This window comes from Nelusetta ayraudi, unplaced genomic scaffold, assembly GCF_046127955.1.
Source record: "Nelusetta ayraudi isolate G7.1 ecotype Tasmania unplaced genomic scaffold, CSIRO-AGI_Nayr_v1 ptg000004l, whole genome shotgun sequence".
Taxonomy (NCBI): Eukaryota; Metazoa; Chordata; class Actinopteri; order Tetraodontiformes; family Monacanthidae; genus Nelusetta; species Nelusetta ayraudi.
In genome coordinates this window covers 7406762-7425346 of record NW_027466054.1, presented here as the reverse complement: position 1 = coordinate 7425346, position 18585 = coordinate 7406762, and the positions used below count along the sequence as shown (strand labels likewise).

At 45.1% G+C, this 18585-nt stretch overlaps 1 protein-coding gene across 9 annotated transcripts in view; it reads left to right on the top strand.

Moving 5' to 3' along the window:
- Positions 1-2126: 2126 nt before the first annotated feature.
- Positions 2127-18585, top strand: part of lef1 (lymphoid enhancer-binding factor 1) — a 42077-nt gene continuing 25618 nt past the window's right edge. For 3 of the 9 annotated variants that reach the window (XM_076032178.1, XM_076032176.1, XM_076032177.1), the window contains exons 1-3: positions 2129-3292; positions 5237-5303; positions 6449-6573. In XM_076032178.1, the coding sequence (XP_075888293.1) occupies positions 3083-3292; positions 5237-5303; positions 6449-6573 (402 nt within the window). In that variant the 5' untranslated portion in view covers positions 2129-3082. Of the gene's footprint in view, positions 3293-5236; positions 5304-6448; positions 6574-18585 lie in introns of all 9 variants that reach the window. The other 6 variants (XM_076032172.1, XM_076032164.1, XM_076032174.1 and 3 more) reach the window with 4 other exon arrangements.

Here is an 18585-nt window from a genome sequence, read left to right as displayed (position 1 = left end):
ACACTTTCTACAGGACAGGAAGGAAAACAGACAGGAGTTTATGGCTTGTATCACAGTTTTCTTCTTCTATTTTTTTTTGGCCGGAAACGAGAAAATAAAATGTTACGGTGTCTCTGATGAAAGCTTTGCTTGTTGGGCTCTGCCGCTGTGAAATCTATCTAATTTCACTCCCCTCTCTTTCAGCTCCTTCTCTTTTTTTTGTTCGTCTCTTCACTCACACTCGTTCGTCGGTGCCCGAGTCGCGTGCGCGCGGTGTTGCGCTCGCACGCGCGCGCCTCTGCGTCCGCGTGCACGCGCGTCTTTCCGCTATACTCTGGAATGCAGCCAGTCTCGGCTCTTTTGAATCCACACTCGGTTTCCAAAAACCGAAAAGCCTTTGATCTTTTTTTCCTCTCTTCCTTACCCGGAAGAGAACCCCCCCCCTCTCTCTCCCCCCCTCTCTTGCTCTCTCTCTCTCTCTCCCTCACTCTCCCTCTCTTGCTCTCTCTCCCTCTCTCCCTCACTCTCGGTCTCTCCTCTCTCTCTCTCTCTCTCTCTCTCTCTCTCTCTCTCTCTCAGCTGGGATGAACGCACACGTGGAAATGTTGGCCCGGCTCCACACTCGGACCAAATTTAGTCATACAAAGGCGAGGGGAGAGCGGGGGGAGGGGGAGGGAGAGGGAGAGGGGAGGGGGGAGACCGGGCTGAGGGGAAAGAGAGGAGGGAGGGAGGGGGTGAGTCGGGGATGAAAGAGCCAGCCGCCGCAAGATCAAAGGCAGCCGCGGCTCCGCCCCGCTAACCCCACCTCCGCGCTTTATAAAGATCTGCCTCCCCATCCCAACTTTGATTCTCACGCAATCTCTCCCCGCTCAGACAGACGCAGAAAAGCAGCGCACCAACCACTTCCACAGACTTTCACCCCCCTGCCCCCTCCTCTCTTTCCAAGGGGTTTATTTTTCCTCCCCCCCACCCCGTATTTTCTCTTGAAACATTCTCTTCTAGAAGCAGTTTTCTTTCTCTCCGTCTCATTCCCATATGTGCATATCGTGGCCTGTTTTGGTCGATGGCCTAACTTGTGGAACTGAGTCTCTTGTTTTCCAACTATACAAACTTTCAGAGAGAAAAAAATGGCAAGAGACTGAACTGGATTTCTGTGCATGTTTTATATGTATGTATATATATACATATATGTTTTATATTCTCTTCCTCATAGAACAGGGGTGGACTAGGGACTAGGGACGCCGTATGTGGCCCGTTAAGCTTTTTAATCCAGCCCGCTGAACTTGAAGAAATGATATTAATCATAAGTGTTAAATTAGCTGTATTTCATCCATGTCATTTCAATAAAGCGCTAAACACAGTGGTGGCTTCAAAGACACATTTTGTTGTCACTTTGCTTTTGTTCATTTTCAATTGACATTAAAGCACATGTTTTCTACATATCCATGATATATTTTATGTCACCTATGGGGTGGCTCACCAAAAACACTCCATCTATCTGCTCCTGCTCCTCTGTCAAATTTTAGAACCCAGTGTGGCCCACCAGTCAGAAAGTTTGCCCACCCCTGGACTAGAACCACCAACAGAAATGCAAAAAGGGCCAGTAGACCGGCACATTAACATATTTATGAAACGTAATAATTTCACATGTGGCCAATATTAGTGAAATAACGTAGCCTGCAGCACTGCAGGTATACCTGACTGTCACACACTGGAAAACCCATTAACAGGCCTCCTTGTTTACCTCCAATGTGGCCCGGGCTTGTTTTGGGTATTTCCCCTGACTGTAACACTGTTGCCACTCCTTGCGTTTTGGATTAAATTCCACCTCCTCTTCCTCAGCCAAAACAGGCACCTCTCGTTTTTTTTTCTTTTCTTTAATTCCTCCCCGTCTTTCTCTCTTAATTATGCTATCGTTTTTATTTACCCTCGATTGTGTTTGCGCCCATCACACCGTGCTCGGGCGCTTCTTCCTCCTCTTCCTCCTCCTCCTCTCCCCTCCTGTCTGTCTGCCCATTTGTTGTGAGCTGCGTATAAATCTCTCTCTCAGGAGGAGTGTCAATCGGTGCGGTGTCAATCACAGCCTCGGCTTCCCTTTCATCTTCCCTTCCTCCCAATGACTGAGGAGGGAGGAGGGGGAGGCGGTGGGAGGACGAGGAGGAGGAGGCTACATTACCAACACACACACTGGTTACATTACATTTTGGAGGCAGTGGCGGAGCGCCGGGAAGTCGCGAACCTCACGACAGTTGTCTTTTCCCTTTCTCGCACTCATCTTGCTCTCCCTTGTTTATTCTGAATGACTTTAATCCTCCCTCGTCCGCGCCGGTCCGAGGATGTACTTTGGAGCGTGAGAAGCGGCGTGTTGTGTCGCGCCTCGTCTCGTCCGAGTGTTTAAAAAACTGTCCTTTTTTTGAATTCGAGCTGCACATCAATCAGTTTCCTCCGCCTGACGGTCTTTTGTGTTTTTTCGTTTGCCGACTTTTCTTGGTTGCCTTTCCAAGCCAAGGGGACGCCGAAGCTTCTTCACCGGACCTGAGAGGAACTATTTTTTTTTCCCACTTTCAAAAACAAAAAAAAAACTGGACGAACGCCTGTTTTGTGTTGACTCAAAGAATAAAAGTGATGAGATTTTAAGTCGTGGTTTTAGCATCTCATTTTTTTTTCTTTCTTTCTTTCTTTTCTTTTCTTTTTTTTTTTTACTTTTATATTTCCTCATGACATTCAGGCTCACGCCGGACTCCCGTTCCGAGCAGTTTCCTCGCAACTTTTCCAGTTGTGACTTTCAGTCATTTTGAGTCGAGGACGCCGACGACCGCGTCCACCTCTCCTCCTGTTGCTCCGGCCAACAACCCCTACAAAAAAATAATCACACCGGCGGCGGCGTGTTTGTATGCCGCTCCCACTCCGAGTGACTCATTGTCGGCGCTTTGCTTGAAGAGGGGAGAAAGGGGGACGCTTTCCCAACTTGTTTCCGGGGGGGAGTTTCGCTGGGAGTTCTCGCGTGTTGTGTAGTTTTACGGACAGTGCCGGCGTGTGGGTTTGACCGCCTGCTCTGGTCTTGCTTGAAACGACCGGTCCATACCCCAAAAACAGCGACAGCATGCCCCAGTTATCAGGCGGCGGTGGCGGCGGCGGAGACCCGGAGCTGTGCGCCACGGACGAAATGATCCCGTTCAAAGACGAAGGGGACCCGCACAAAGAGCAGATCTTCGCCGAGCTCAGCCACTCCGAGGAGGAGGGAGACCTGGCAGACATCAAGTCATCTCTGGTCAACGAGTCAGAGAGCAGCCCCAACAGCAACAGCCACGATGTGAGTAATGCACCGTGTGTGTGTGTGTGTGTGTGTGTGTGTGTGTGTGTGTGTGTGTGTGTGTGAATGCTGAGGGAGAAAAGCAAAGAGAAGGTCATCGCTGAACCCCATTAGACTTGGGGTGCAAAGAGGTTTTATTAATTTTTTGAAAAATATGTATTAAAAAAATGTCATCACAGTTTCGTAATTTCCGTGCGTTTATCCCCGTTTGGATTCTATCTTGGCGAATGTTAATCCTTTTTAACGCAAATAGACAATGAAGGCCTCAATATCAGTTTCCTCCAGTAAAGACCTTCCTTCCTAATCCCTTTAGAGCAGAGGTTCATATTTTTTACTACAATGAATAAAAAAATAAATACATTCCAGATGTATTTATAGTCTTTGCTTCCTTCTTGTATAGTTTTAAAAAAATGTAATATAAAATATCTTCAGTGACATGCAACGTCTTTGCTGCATGTTACATCAAATACCGTAAATAAATGTTTGCTTGGCAAAACTTTGTGCCTCCATCTAAAAATTGTGGCCCTGTTGGCAATTGTGTGCGAGAAACATTTGAAAAAGATGGATTAAAATAGGCCTTGTGACCTACCTCTGACAAGCAGGCTAGCAGCACGATCAGCAGCTGTAAAATCCTGCTTATGAATTTATTTAGCACACATGGTTCAAGACCACTGTATGAATAAGCACATTCATTTATTCTTATGGACACACTAAAATTTACCCTTAAATAATAAAGATGAGACTGATTGTAGTATTATTAATATTATTGTGTTACTGTATTTATATGAAACTTTAATGTGCACCATTAATTATTATTGCGTTTGTTTATCAATGCACTCGCTTTAGTTGTTAAGATGAAGAAAATGTATTTATATTTCAGGGAGATTTTTTTGTAATTCTTTTTGATATAACAGAGACAAAGCAATACAGGCCTGCCTCAGAAAATCCTCATTATGTATAAATGTCTTGCTTTAATCTGGTATGTAAATCCAGAGTCTCGATGGAAGAATTGTTAAAACTGATTTTTATATGTTTCTAAATTTAAAACTAGCTATAAATTCTATATTTTCATGCTGTTTGTTTTAGCTGCATCTAGAGGAGGCATGATGTCACTGGGAAAATGTGTTTTTAATTCCCCCCACCCCCCACTGTATTGGTGTACCTGTGCACTGACTGGAGGATGGAGGCTACAGCTTCAACATCAGATGCTTATTTAGCCATTAACCACAGTGTTTGGATTTTCATATTTATAAAGCTGTTTTTTGGCACCTCCTGAGCGACATCATGCAACATTCACGACCAAATGTCCTGGAGACGTACGAGACGGAGACTGAATGTTAATTAGGGATCTGGTGAAGTTCCCTCGCACAGCTTGAAGCCATCCTGAGGGGTCTGAACTCCAAAAAGAGGTCCCCATTCTCAATTCTGGGGGGGAACAGTGAAAGGAAATGGATGTGAGAAAGGCTGGACATATTTTTTTTTAAATTTCCAAAAATTCTCACCGTTTTCCAATTTCATTTAATGGTTTTATTTCACGATGCACAACAAAAATATGCTTTTTTGAATTTAAATGTAGAAGAGGGCTTAAGCAAAGACGTGAAAATGAGAGTGGACTTGAAAACAAGTTAATTTGTAAGCTCCTTAAGGACATGAAGCTTAATTAAGTGGTTCTTCTGAAGCTTTGATGCAGGCCGCTCCATCACCCCTCTGTAGACAGTGTGTGTGTGTGTGTGTGTGTGTGTGTGTGTGTGTGTGTGTGTGTGTGTGTGTGTGTGTGTGTGTGTGTGTGTGTGAGAGCGTATGCATGTACGCATCAGCGACAAGCAAAAGGAACACCAGTGTGATTGAGGGTGTGCGTTCGTAGCAACACGTCTGGATTTATATCTGTTTTTAGACCTTCCTAATTGATTCCAACTCATTTCAAAATTTTTCTTATTTTTACAGGCAGCAAGACAGTCCCAAATACCACAAGATTCATATCATGAAAAGCACAGAGACCATCCAGAAGACAGTAAGTAAACATGGCCTTCAGTGAGACCTCATTAAAATAAATATGCGAGACAGTTAGTGCGTTGTTTGGCAGCAATAGAGGCTCTGATTCTCGCGATGATTCAGTGTAACTTGAGAGGGGACAGGGTGAAAGCGTGCCACCCCTGTTTCCCCAGCCGTCACAGAGGTGATCCGTCACACTCCTGCACGCTCGCTCCTTTTCTTATCAGGGCTCCCATTTCTGCTCCTCTCAGACAGACTGATAATCTCTGATCCAAGTCTTGTCAGGACAAGCTTTACCCTCATGGATGCAGCTACCTGTTACCTTCCTCCAAGATGAGGACGCCCACACAAACAGAAAAATAATATTTTTTTCCTCCTTTACATCATAGAAATTATTTATTTTTTTTTACCTGACAATAGTAGGTAATTCCGGGCTACTTTTGCTGTCTGCATTTATTTTAAATTATTCCATATTCCAGCAATCTAGCTCCAAATGCCCGTCAAGTCCCTCTGTGTTACGTGCAACTTGTAGCCTCCTGCTTTTGTTCCCCGTCCCGAGCAGTCTGACCCCGCTGCTGCAGGTCATCATTGCGGCCTTTGAGGAGGAGCGTGTCCCCTCTTTGTTCCCCTTTCACTCCCTGAATGCTGCGCCGCCCCATCCCGTACCAAACACTGGCTTTCTTCTGAAGAAGTTCCATGTTGCCGTCAGGCTATGCACAACAAACAATCCCCACCCCCCTCCGGCCTTATTGCGCCGCGCACAGTTGAGTGGCGAGTGCCGCTGTTTGGAGGCCTCTTGTATAAAGCTCCCCCACTCAGGTCAAAGGCATCGAGGAACAGTCGGGGCGAGACTGTTTTGACACAGCCTGTATGTTCTGCTAATTGGCGCTAATTGGCACAGAGGGGCTCCATTGTTCCGCTGCATAATATGACCCCACTCTACGAGATGGGAAGAAAGGGCGTAAACAAAAGGCCAAGGAGAAATGGGGCATGGGTTCAAGTGATAAGTGACTGATATCATTACAGTCTCCAAATGCAGGCGGGACTATACTGCTGTGTTTCTTCACCATCTGAAGCTGATTTTGTTTTTAAAGTTTGTGAGAGATGCTTGGAAATTGTTGCAAAATCAATTAACAATTTCCTGAATTTTGTGACTTTCGACAGCAAAACTCCAAGACTTGTACAGTAAAGGCCATGCATACCAGGGCTATCCAGGTTACATCATGATGAGCAACATGAACGACTCATCCTACATGAACGGCTCCCTCTCGCCGCCCATGCCCAGAACGGTCAGTGACAATTTTTTTTTTTTTAATGCACAAAGTAGTACGCGTTCCGTGAAATCTAACATTAAAACAAACAAGCATGGCTGAACATTATCTTTCAACTACTTCACTAAAAACTATTGAAAAGAGCAAAAAGATAAAGGCAGTTTTTTATGTACTGCATAAATTGCAGTAAATTGCTTCATAAACCACTGCTTTTAATTGAAGGGCAGAAAAACAATTCAAGATACTGTTTTATTTTTATGATTCTCAAGACAGTTTTTCTTTGATCTTGGCACTGATTTAGAAATTGGTTTCACTTGTTTCTAAACACACTATCAGCCCTGGATAACAACATAAACCTTACTAGGCAGATGCTCAGTTTAAAGCTATATTCAGCTGAGATTTAATTATATTGTCGCGTTTTATTGTAAAGTGTGATTGTGAAAGTTCTGCGGGAAATTGAACACAACTTTTTGCCGTCTTTCCACATTGGCTTTAAAACATTAAATGTGAAAAAAAAATCCATTATACATATATTTTAAAGATATAGGGTTATTTTGAAAGTCATTAAAGTCATTAGAAATCATGTTTTATGTGAGAGTGCTCCTAATGGTTGCAAGATTTACATGCGTTTTTTTTCTTCTTTTTCTTCGCTTTTTTTTCCCAAATGCGTTCATTCTGTTTAGTTTTTTTTTATTTTCAATATTACCATTTGATTAAATTTCATAATTTCCAGTCACTTTAAACTGATTGGCTTATGATTTCGACTAATGTTTAAAGAAAAACAGCTGCTCATTTTAAAACATTTTCAAGACCAACCAGTTTATAAAATGCATTTAATAAGGAAAATTAAGGCAAAAAGTTTGTTTTTTAAATTCATACAAATAAACCACAACAAAACAATTTTGCTATGTGTCTTGGAATAGAACACAAAAACAAATCTCTGACAAAAGCAGCTACATTTAATTGTATCAAAGTAATGACCTTTCGAAGTTGAAAAAAAAAGCATTTCTAAAAGTTAGTGGTCGAGCATCTCTGAATTGTTTTATCAAGGCCATGATCTTCCGTCAGACCTTATTTGATTTTCACGAGGTTTCTATTGAATATAAATATTGTATATATATGCGTATATATTAATATATTTTCAAAACAAAGCTGTTAATGGCCATCTCCTCAATTTCTATCATTCGCAGTCCCCCTCAGCCCCTTGTCTGACCACAAGTAACCCTTCGGAAAGCTAGTGCGAGCCATACTTTCCACAAGATTAACATGAGATGTACAGCATTTTTCATCTTGTTAAAATCTTAAGTGATGCATGTCTGCATGACCCAAGTAAGCCCCCTAATTAGCCGTGCATGACAGGAGGCCTAGAGGCAACATCACGTCTCCCAAGCTGCCCTGCAGAGGACTTTGTAGGAGCTTGCACGGGCGGAATATGTCGCCGCAGCTATCGGCCCCTGGAACAGTATTAATTTCAGGCCAGCTGCAGTTCTCTGGCTGCCGGCTTCCTGTGTCTGTCCCGTTTGCAAATTTCTCGTCTCAAGGCAGACATAAAACGCAGGGCACACCAGCAGCTGTCCACCCTAATCCTGTTTCGTCCACGTCCCTGGATCACACTCGGGGAAGACAACCAGCCTCTGTCTGGCCATGGTTTGGTGCCTCCGTACAGGAAATACTCACACATGGTGCAAAGGAACCAGCGGGTTCTGTGTGCTTCTGCAGCACATATGTGTGAGTTTCAATGCACCGCTTTTGTGAAACGCAACTTGTGTGTTATTCTAAGAATGATGCCACATGCTTCGGCCTCATTCACTCAAATCCCCAGCGAGGGCCAATTGAGAGAATATTGCCTTGCCTCTGCTCTTTGAGATTTGCAGCGACATGCGAGATTGTGGTCAAGACTTGATCTTTATGACTCCATGAATCACCCTCTGCGTTTTTACTAATGAAAAGCTTTTTGAACTATGGGATGCGATGTTGTCTAAATGTCCTAAAATTGCTTGTATTCTGGTCGACTTTGTAATTGTCCTAGTGCTTTGTACTTGCCCAAAAGCTTGCGAAAGATCTGTATGGAGAACAGCTGACTCTATAAGAGAAAATTACCACTCAGTGCGGATGGATGAGGGCATGCACTTGCTGCCAAAACTTTTAAGGCCATGCTTTCATTTCACTTACCGTGGTCGCTCTTTTTTTCCCCCCTGCCCAATATTACCCCCGCACTCTGTCTTCAATAAAACGGTAGTCATTTCATGTACGTTTCTCTCACTTATCCAATAAAATGAGCCGTGGCTCGGTGGGGGGGTATCGCGGAACACGAGTCCTCTGGCTCTCTCACTGATGTCAGCTTGCTGCCTCTGCTGCTGGCCACCGCAGACACAGTATCTGCAGGCCTGGGATCAGTTTTCACTGAGATCAAAGGCGCATTCTGCCTTTCATTCTCTTCCATCCCCACCCCTGCCGCCCCCCAACACCACGCCCCTCCCCCCCAATCCCAGTAGTTTAGATTGATTTCCATTGACCATGACATTCCTCCGCATGCCGTCCAGTCCTGATGGAGCTGTCGGCAGTAGCTGATTGTCAGCAGATTTTGGGGTCTTTGCTTTATAAGTCACCTCCACCACAAGAGCGGAGACTTTTTGTTGCCAAGATGTGGAATGGTGCTTAATTGCACTTACATGTGGATTTGAAAGGGCAGTGGCCACTTCAAAGATTTCTGTACATGCTTATGTTTAAGACAGTGTCTGGCTCTCTTGGCTGTAAGAAAAGGGAAAATAAACTCGCATTCATTCTAGACGTTAGTCCATCTTTCGAGGGCTGTGCGCCCTGCCTTTTGCCTTGATAGTCATGGGGAATTGTGAGTGCAAAATAAACAGTGATGGACACATGAGTATTTGGTTTGTTGCAGTCATCAGTCAGTTGATATTAGTCTCCATTTTATTCGAGGGAATTCTAATGCATGTCAGTACATTTGTAGAAGGAATGAGTGGATACATTAAATTATGTGTCCACTCATAATTTAATGTGACCCTGAGCTCAGGAAGAAGCAGGTATGGAAATTGGATGAATGGAACTCGCGACTGAATATTGCAGAGACTTTCTGCATTTAGACTGTGTCATTTTGTTTGTTGTTGGATCCTAAAATTGCAACCTTAGGCTGGCTTTTGAAAAAGGATCTCCTTTTTTATGCTAGAATTTCACGATTTTTCTTGTCTCATTAGAGCGTAATTTGCACTTGAGCATGTAGAATATTGTGGGAAAAATGTATTTTCTTCATACCTCTGTTACTGCACTCAAGGTATGTAAAGCGGATAATTATGAAGATGGAGATGAAGATTGATTTCAGTTTGTCCCTGTGATTTCTAGTATATGGGAATTCTCAGGAATTCAAGGAATCTTCTCGGGTGAGAATCGGCATTTTAGCATGATATGATGTGGAGACCGTGGTTACAAAGTGTAGTACTAAGAGCTGCAAGAGTTTTGTGTGAATAGGGCGAGAGGTTTGCTGGCTATGAGACAGTCAATATTCCAACTGGTCCTACAGCCCCCTAAATGCAAGTCAAGGGTAAAAAAAAAACCAGATGTGTTAAAATTGTCCCGTTGTCTATATCACTCTCCAAGACTCTAACTAACCAAATGTGTGCCTGATGTTTTCAAAGTGTCCATACAGAGACCCAGCACAATGTCTTGCACCTGCTGGTGAAGATGTTCTGGTGATCTATGGTCTCCTGGTCTGCGCCACAGCTTTCGGAGGGAAATGCACATAATCCTTTCTCTAAAGACGTGCTTTGCAGTGGTGGGGGTGAAATAAAGAGTGTTCTCTCTCTCCTTTGCCATGCAGCCTTTTTTTCCCCTCTGGACCCTCAATTGCAGATCCTCATGGCGGAAAAAAACGGGGAGGGGAGGGTTGCTGCGCAGTGCTTTCCTTTGATGTAGTGAGAACGTGACGGATCTACTAGCCGGTGTCTCGCAGCGTGGAATCACTAACCCAGGCTTACCTAACGGGATTTGGTAGGACCGCTCTGGTGTCCCTCAGTGCCATGTGTGTCCTGAGCTCATGCCCCCAGCACTACCGTGGAAGATCCCTGTTAAAGAGAACACTACATTTACCAGCAGCCCTCCATGTCCACACATAATATTCCAGCTTATGGCACCGAGTGTATTTTTGAATTTATTTTTTTATTTATTTATTTGTTTGTTTTTTTTACGTCGCACTATTGGTTGGAGATACTGTGCGTTTGGTACTGTAATGCAGCATTTTTGCCTGCGGTAGCAGTACACGTGATCATCCGACTGTCAGCTCGTTTCATGTTTTGTATGGCGGTGTGTCTAAAAATAGGATCGAGTAACTGTCGACGGATTAGACTACAATGGGCTAAAATTAGGCAGTGAATGCTAAATCAGTAATTGTCTTCCGCCAGGCAGCATTGGAATCAAAGTTTCATGCGGGCATCAATGTCGGCGACAATGTAGCGGCATTAAATGATGAAATGTGTGCGCACGAGTGAAAGACAGCACCAGGGAGGTTGCGAAACTCTCGTGGTCGCTATCTTCCTGTCTACCACCGTCTTTAGTGCTTATGCATTGTGGTGTTTCATAAGCATCTCCCATTAAGACCGTGGTTTCTCTTATGTATGGTCGATGGTGTTTAACACATTTTGTCCCCATGCACGCTGCTAATGACACTATGTGGTTCAAATCCCACATACGTGAATTTTGCCTTGCTATTAGAAGCGCAGTGGAGTCTTGCAGGACGAAAAGTTTGCATGTTTTTTCTTATATTGTATTTCTTTGTTTGACAGTGACATTACATAATATGTATTCTTAATTGATGTTTTTATTAGATTATTGTTTGGATGTCAAGATTGATATGATTGTGGCAAAAATGTGTATTATTCAACTGGTAAGAGAAAGTGATTGACATGCAGAAATATTCTTGAGTTTTATTTCAAAGTGCTGCTCACAGCAATATGAGGGGTAGCCGTTGCTTCCCATCGTCCCGACGACACGTGGCGGTTAAATTCAGAAAACTTTAGCGAGTCTACGTAGTGCCAGCCAGCTAGCTTGGGCACTTTCGACAGAAGCCCCAACACCTGCTCAAAGGTCTTCACTCCTCGCTCGCAGCCTGCCTCCGATCTCCAGAGGGGTCAGTCAAGGATCTTGCCAAAGTTGTCCCTTCTGCCCAATTGTGTTTGAATGGCCAGGGTGTGGACTTCCTGTAAGGGTGGATCAGACGCAGAATAAAGGGTGTGTGTGTGTGTGTGTGTGTGTGTGTGTGTGTGTGTGTGTGTGTGTGTGTGTGTGTGTGTGTGTGTGTGTGTGTGTGTGTGTGTGTGTGTGTGTGTGTGTGTGTGTGTGTGTGTGTTCAAATACTCATATATTCTGCTCAGATATTCTCGCCTTATCTTGGGGAATATGTTTTCCATTTCAGAACATTACTTATCATCTTTGGAAACAGCGAGCCTCAATTAACAGACTAGGTTCAGCTAAGTTATGCAGAGGCTTCCTGTTGACTGGGGGAAAGCCACAGAATTGGTGAAAACGATAATTTCTTTTGACGTCATCGTGACTGCGTGTTAGTCTCAGTTCAAGCTACTAAACTACAACCAAAGCAACAATGGAAGTGAAGGGAGTGAAACATGGGTGCAAATCCTGCCAGCTGTGTGACTTCAGAGGAACTTAAACAGCCCTCGCTGTGTGCAGCTAATAAATAGAGCTATGATCAATACAGTAGATGCTGTGTTGTATGAAGTCGTTCAGTCTTTTGCCTGCTCCTGCCCTCCCTCTTTCCCTTCTCTTATCTATTTCATATTTTTCATGGGCTCATTATTTCTCTCTGCTGTGGGTGTGAGCGTTAAAGAGGCTCACATGTAACGTGTGTCTGACAGTACTGAAATATTAATATTCCCGGGTGTAGGAGGTTGGTATATGGCCTGCACGGATTCCAGTACAAAGGCTGCTTTCTTGCCACCAGGCTTTATTAGCCAAGCTGTTAAATGAATAGATGGATATAGCTTGCGCTGTTTCTTAATGCCCCCTTTGTATTTTTAACATCAAACTACCCTTCCCTCGTCTGACGATCCCCAGCACATGCACCGAGCTGGTGATTTCTGGCAGCAGGCTTGCTAGCTTACTCATGCACGTGCACATGCATGAGTGTAAAAGCTACGCAAAGCTGTGCCTCGTTGTGCGAGAGGACAAAGAGGGAGGGCTTTACTATCAATTCATTTTGTGTGGTCTCGGCTATAAAAAAACACCCTGTTCTTTGACTGTGAAAAAGTCTGTCTTTAATTTTTGGGAAACCCATAAAAGTTTGTCGCTCCTTTCATATCGGCAGCAGAATTGAAAACAAATGCTACGCTCCTCCCTCCTTCTCTTTGAACTGGCCAATTATAGAGTTGTGAAAATAAAAATTAGTCTGTACATCTCCTTTACCCCGATCCTTTTTTCCCTCCCTTCTTCTTTCTTTTTTCCCCAGCTTTCTCTCTCTTCTCTCCTTCAGTCGCTCTCTTTTTTTTCCCTCCCCCCTTGTTTTTGAAGAAACCGAGGGGGATCACTGATGTCAAAGTCAAAACCGAGAGCATTAAGAAAACTGGCGAAATGCAATACAGCTGCAATCCGACATGACGCTAGAAAATAGGGCTGAGGAGCAGAAAGCCTCTCTCCCGTATTCCCAGGGCGCGCAACTGCTCCCGGCCTTGGCTTTGATCTCTTCAAAGCCTCCTGCCTCCTACTAGATGGAGAGTCTTGGCTGCCGCTCGTGAACGCTGGAGAGAGGCAGGCAGGCAGGCAGGCAGGCAGGCAGGCAGGGAGGGAGGGAGGGAGGTGGGGGTGTTTTTGGAGCGGGGGCTGGGGGTGGAGGCGGGGGGGGGGAGGGAGGGAGGGAATGTCGTCTCTTCCTTTCCAGGGCTGAAATCAATCACGGTGCCGAGGCAATTATGTGTAATTCAACCCTGGCCAGATTAGTGACTCTTGTTACCTGAGCGACCGGAGCTCTGTAATCTGTGAGACACTACCGGCCCTCGCCGGTAACGGAGTAGCCAGGAACAGGCCAGGGCATTTTGGGTAGGGGTGGGGGCGGGCGGGGCGCGCTCATGGGGTAGGAGGTGGGAGGATGAGAGAGAGAGAGAGAGAGACTGAAAAGCGCTCTGCTGTCCAGCAGAGCAGAAAATCGTAGTACAATAGAGTAATTACACTTGCAGATGTAGCCATATTTATGATAATGTGAGCGGGTTGAAGGCTGAGAGCCGATCGCCATGGAGCTCGCTGGTTAGTGCTCCGGCCAGCCGGGGTTCTTTCTGCGTCGAAACTTGTACAAAATGTCACCATCGCTGCTGTTTCCACCCCCACCCGATTCTCTGCCACCCTGCCCCCCACCCTCTGCCAGTGCCATATCTCTATCCCTCATGCCCTCCACAGTCAGCTCCGAAATGCAAGCTTGGCCAAGGCTCCCTGCCCCAGGCGCCCAATTTACTATGGCTGGTGAAAAACTCAGTGGCCCCAAGTCACAGAGGAAAACAGGCGGGCTTGAATGCTGCTCTTTCCCCCGACGCCACCACCAGCGCCACCGCCGTCGCGGTTCGTCTCATCTGTGCAACTTTTTCAGTGTCTTAACACACAGCGGTGGAACAATTTACACCCTTCTGCCTTTTAATGTGGCTTAGTGAGGAGATTTACCCCAATTATGTGTGCTCCTCGTTTAGGCAAATCTAGAACGAGGTAGGAGTTTGATGCTCATGACTAATGCCACTAGCGTACGTTATGAGATTATTTTCTTTTTTTGCGTGTGTGACTTCTTTTTAAAGCCCATGGTATTTTTGATTTGGTATTTTATGTGTTTTCTTTAACTTAATTTATGGTAAAGAAAAAGGCAGAGGGAAAATTTCAGATTCACGTTATTGATATTGATTCCAAGTCTAAGGTTGCCTCCGGTCTGATTCTTCCCCTGCGCCCTGCCTGCGCTGATGTCACAGGGATGAGAACAAGGCTTTGTTATTTCCTCACCAGTCACTTGATGCAGGATGATGAAACCCACAAAGATATCCAGCAAGAATGTCTTCGCCTATTTGATGAGCTCTCTGTGTGCTTGGTGTTTCTTTTGATCATTGGACTTCTGCATTGGCGATAACGCCTATTGCTTATTTTCTTTGTGCAGTACACAAACTAAATAATTTACACTTACCCTCACGTGACAACAGAACCTGGTCGATCAGGGCTCTGGCACCGCTGATGGTTCTAACAGGACCGAGAGGGATGTGCAGCTGACACTAAAAATATAAAGGTCACGCTGAATGGATTATGTGGCATCAATGGAGCCACCGTCCAGCTCTGCAGGAGCCCTCAAATCCACCAGCCGCCCTAACCCTCAGCTCAGGGCCAGGTGACGCTTTTCATGTCCTCCAATGGAGACACATCACAGAGGCCTCCTCCACTTTGTGCTGCACATCATCAAACAATGCATCAAAACATCAAATCAGTCCACCTCCGCGGCCTCCATATCTTTGGAGATGAAAGCTGCGGAAGAAGGTGTAAGAGACCCCTGCACACCATGCTGGAAATCTGCATTTTATCTTTCTCGATGATTAACATTGACAAGTGATACTATAATGTATTCCCACTGTTTTCCCAACCTTACATGTCTTTAGATTTGAAAGTTGAAAGCAGCTTTCCAGTGTATGAATATTTTAACATTTCACACTAATAGAACAATTTGGAGCTTCAAGACAAAATAAATCCCTATACCAACAGTTCTAATTAACAATAAGAAATTGAGATGGTGGCAGTGTTTGATTTCTTTTTCCGCTGGTTCACTCTTTCTATTATCTGAATGGCTAATCATTTTGAGCTTTCATTCGTTTTCAGTGCACTTTTTGCACTGCTATATTATAGAATTTGGAGTGTTAATGTTATCGGTTATTTCAAAATTGTTGCACATAGTTAACCCAGAGTCCAGTTGAGTTTATTGTACTATGATGCCAAAAATGCGTAATTCAATCCTCAGACTTTAACATTTAGAATGCGATTCAATCTATCGTCCTTCTCCCAGTAGACAAATTAGATTATTTTGATCCCAGTGCTCCGTCCTCTATGAATAAATATAGCTAAGAGCTGAATTACAGCCATGTTTTGTTCATTGAATAGCTTATCATTCAGATTAACAGCCTCAGGTGCAGGAGTGTGCCGTATACTGTTGCACGAACCATATGCCCTGAGCCTAAGGAGTCCCTTTTGTGCTCTAGAAATTCACTATTACCATTTCTTTGGGGGTATCAAGGGATAAGTAGCTGTTATACCTCGCCATGTTATACATGGTCATTGTTTTGTTTGTCTTAAAAGCCCACAAAACCCTGCCTCAAAGCTAATTGACAGGGGCATGTGACCGTTCTGATCCTCGGAGAGGTTTCTTGAAGGGTCCTCTGCGTCTCTGGACGGAGAAAAGCCATTTGTAGGGAGGGGATCAGATTTGAATAGCTTTGTGCTTTTCATTTAGATGTTGACAGGGGCGTGTGTGCACGGCTGGAAAGGAGGCCCAAAATGTGTGGTTTGATTAATGAGGAAATTCCAGACTGAAAGGCAGTTGTTGGTAGTCTTTACCAGTTAATCCCTTTAAAAACGTGGAATCACACCCAAACAGTGGGCCGCCGCCGCTATTGTGGCACGGCACATAAGCCGGAAGGTTTGCAATGTGATCCACACCCCTGAATGCCTCGTCTTAACACTGCAGCATGAGCCATGCCCCATTGTAACCAAAACCAAAATGTTAAAATTAAAGCACTTTAGTCTGGGTTCCTGTGTCATTATCTTATTCTGAAGCAAAAGGAGGCCACGTGCAAGTGTCTCTGAGGTTAATCATGCAACTGTGTGATTAGAAGCTCAGATTGGCGGCAAGACGGAAGCTCCCTGACACCAGAGGCTGCAGCACACCTTTCAACCTTTCAGTTTCATGACATTACATCAGCACATTACATCATAGACTATCCATTAGTTTAGTCTTAACAAAATATTGGTATTTATACATGTTTTTCTATTCTTCTACCACTAATGATACACAGCTTCATCTGTCTGTCAATGGTTTTAGTTTTGTTCAGTCCTTTTTTTCTGTATACATTGTGTCTGCGGTTGTGTGTGTGTGTGTGTGTGTGTGTGAATACAATACAGCAGGAAATCTAGGTCAATACTCTCTACAGCTCAGGCAGTACCAGCTCTCATTCAAATCACCTCCCCTGTGCACATTTTCCTGGTTTGTGCCATTGAAAACCTCCCATACGAGCACGGTGGCACAGCCACAGCCTGCTGCCGTCTGGCTACGCCCGTTTCTCCCCGTGGCTAGCACGCGGTGCAAATACTAACCCCTTGCTTTCCCAGAGATGTTATTTGAATGACTGCATCGGCGCTGGTGTGGTACGTCTAGCCCTCGTCTCCACAGGTAGAAGCACACAAAGACCCCCACCAGACTCTATTTTCCTCCTTAGCGCTGAGCTCCCAAATCCAAACTGACAGCCATTCATGCCCAGAATACCTGGGCGAAAAGCTGAAGGGGGTGGGGGTGGTTTGAGCGGGGGGTGCACTATCTAGGTGTCGCAGGCAAATCCTCTCTTGTTCAATGGTTCTACGGCGCCCCTGCATGAGGCAACTCATCAGCACTTTCCTCCACTCTGCACTGTTTTCTCTCCCCGTCTCCGGTATTGTGTTGCGGCTAACGTTTTCACACGCTCGCCCCATAAACTTAGCTTGTGCTGCAAATTTTATTCATGTGCATCTCGGAGGGCCTACCGTGTGTTGCTTGTTGAATGTGGATGTTGGCACCACTGAGCTGCCTGGCATGAATGCAGCTACTCAGCAGACTGGGGCTGGCTCCTCACAATAACTCATGCAGTGTGTTAATGCAGCAGCCGCATAGCTATAAATAGTCGCAGGAGAGTGATGACGATTGATTCACGATTTAGAGAAAGCAAGCGAGTCCCAAACACTTTCTGCTCTTGATCCGCTGCAAAAAGGCGAGGAGCCCCCCTAGAATGACTTTCCTCTCGTTTTGTAATGCTTAAATGATCAGGTAAGTTCGGCAGTACAATAGGTCACAGTCGGTGTGTCCGGAGATGCAGCTAGTTGTGTCTTCTGTGGCTGAAGGTAAAGCTGCCTTGGCAAATGATGGCACTACCGACTGCATCTCTGTACTTTTTAGGGAGTTAGTGTTAGTTGTGTAATGCCCACGTTTGTGTTTATTTGGGGGAGGTGCGGGTGTCTGCCTTTTGTGTTTTGTGCGATTGCTGAGGGGCTTGCAAGCCTGCTGACGGTGGTACTTCAGCAGAGTGCTTGCCCTTTTCCTTAGTCCTTTGATGTGACCATGTCCTGCTGTGATAATGAGCCCCGTGCCCCGTCGCAAGGTGAATATCATGCAGTTTGCCTAGGGCTCTGCCAGAGCAGCGGCCCAACCCCCATCCACACCTCTGCCATTCACACTCAGGCTGTGTGTAGATGGGAGCCGCTGAAAACGTAAAGGACTTTCCTCTGTGCCTTGACGTCTACTTGAAGGAAACTGTAGTACACATGCCAGGGCGATAGCCGGCGGTGAAATAGCCTATGATGGGAGCGGACCGGAACACAAACACAGCGTGCCTGCACATAAGATGTCCTACTGTGGAGTTGTGAGTACAAACAAACATGACAGCGGCAAGGACACGTGAAAACAGTTGTGCACAACCATCAGCTTCACTGATCACAGCTGTGCGGCGTCACGTCCACATCTCGACAGAGACAAATAAACGTGTCAGTCAGAAGAGCACGCAAGCACAGTTCCATAATCCACCGCAACAGCGCTTGTTGTCCAGAAAACATCCCACTCGTGCATGGCTGTTTGACTGAAAAATGCAAGGCGCCCGGGAGAATTGATCCATGACATCTCCTCAATCTCATGGCATTTTGCTCGTTCAGTTTAAACTGCCAGTAAGGCTGTTGGGTTCCCAAAAGAATTCAACTGCAAAATAAGTGTTGAATACTTGCACCATGTTAACAGGGACATCAGGCCCCATTTACACA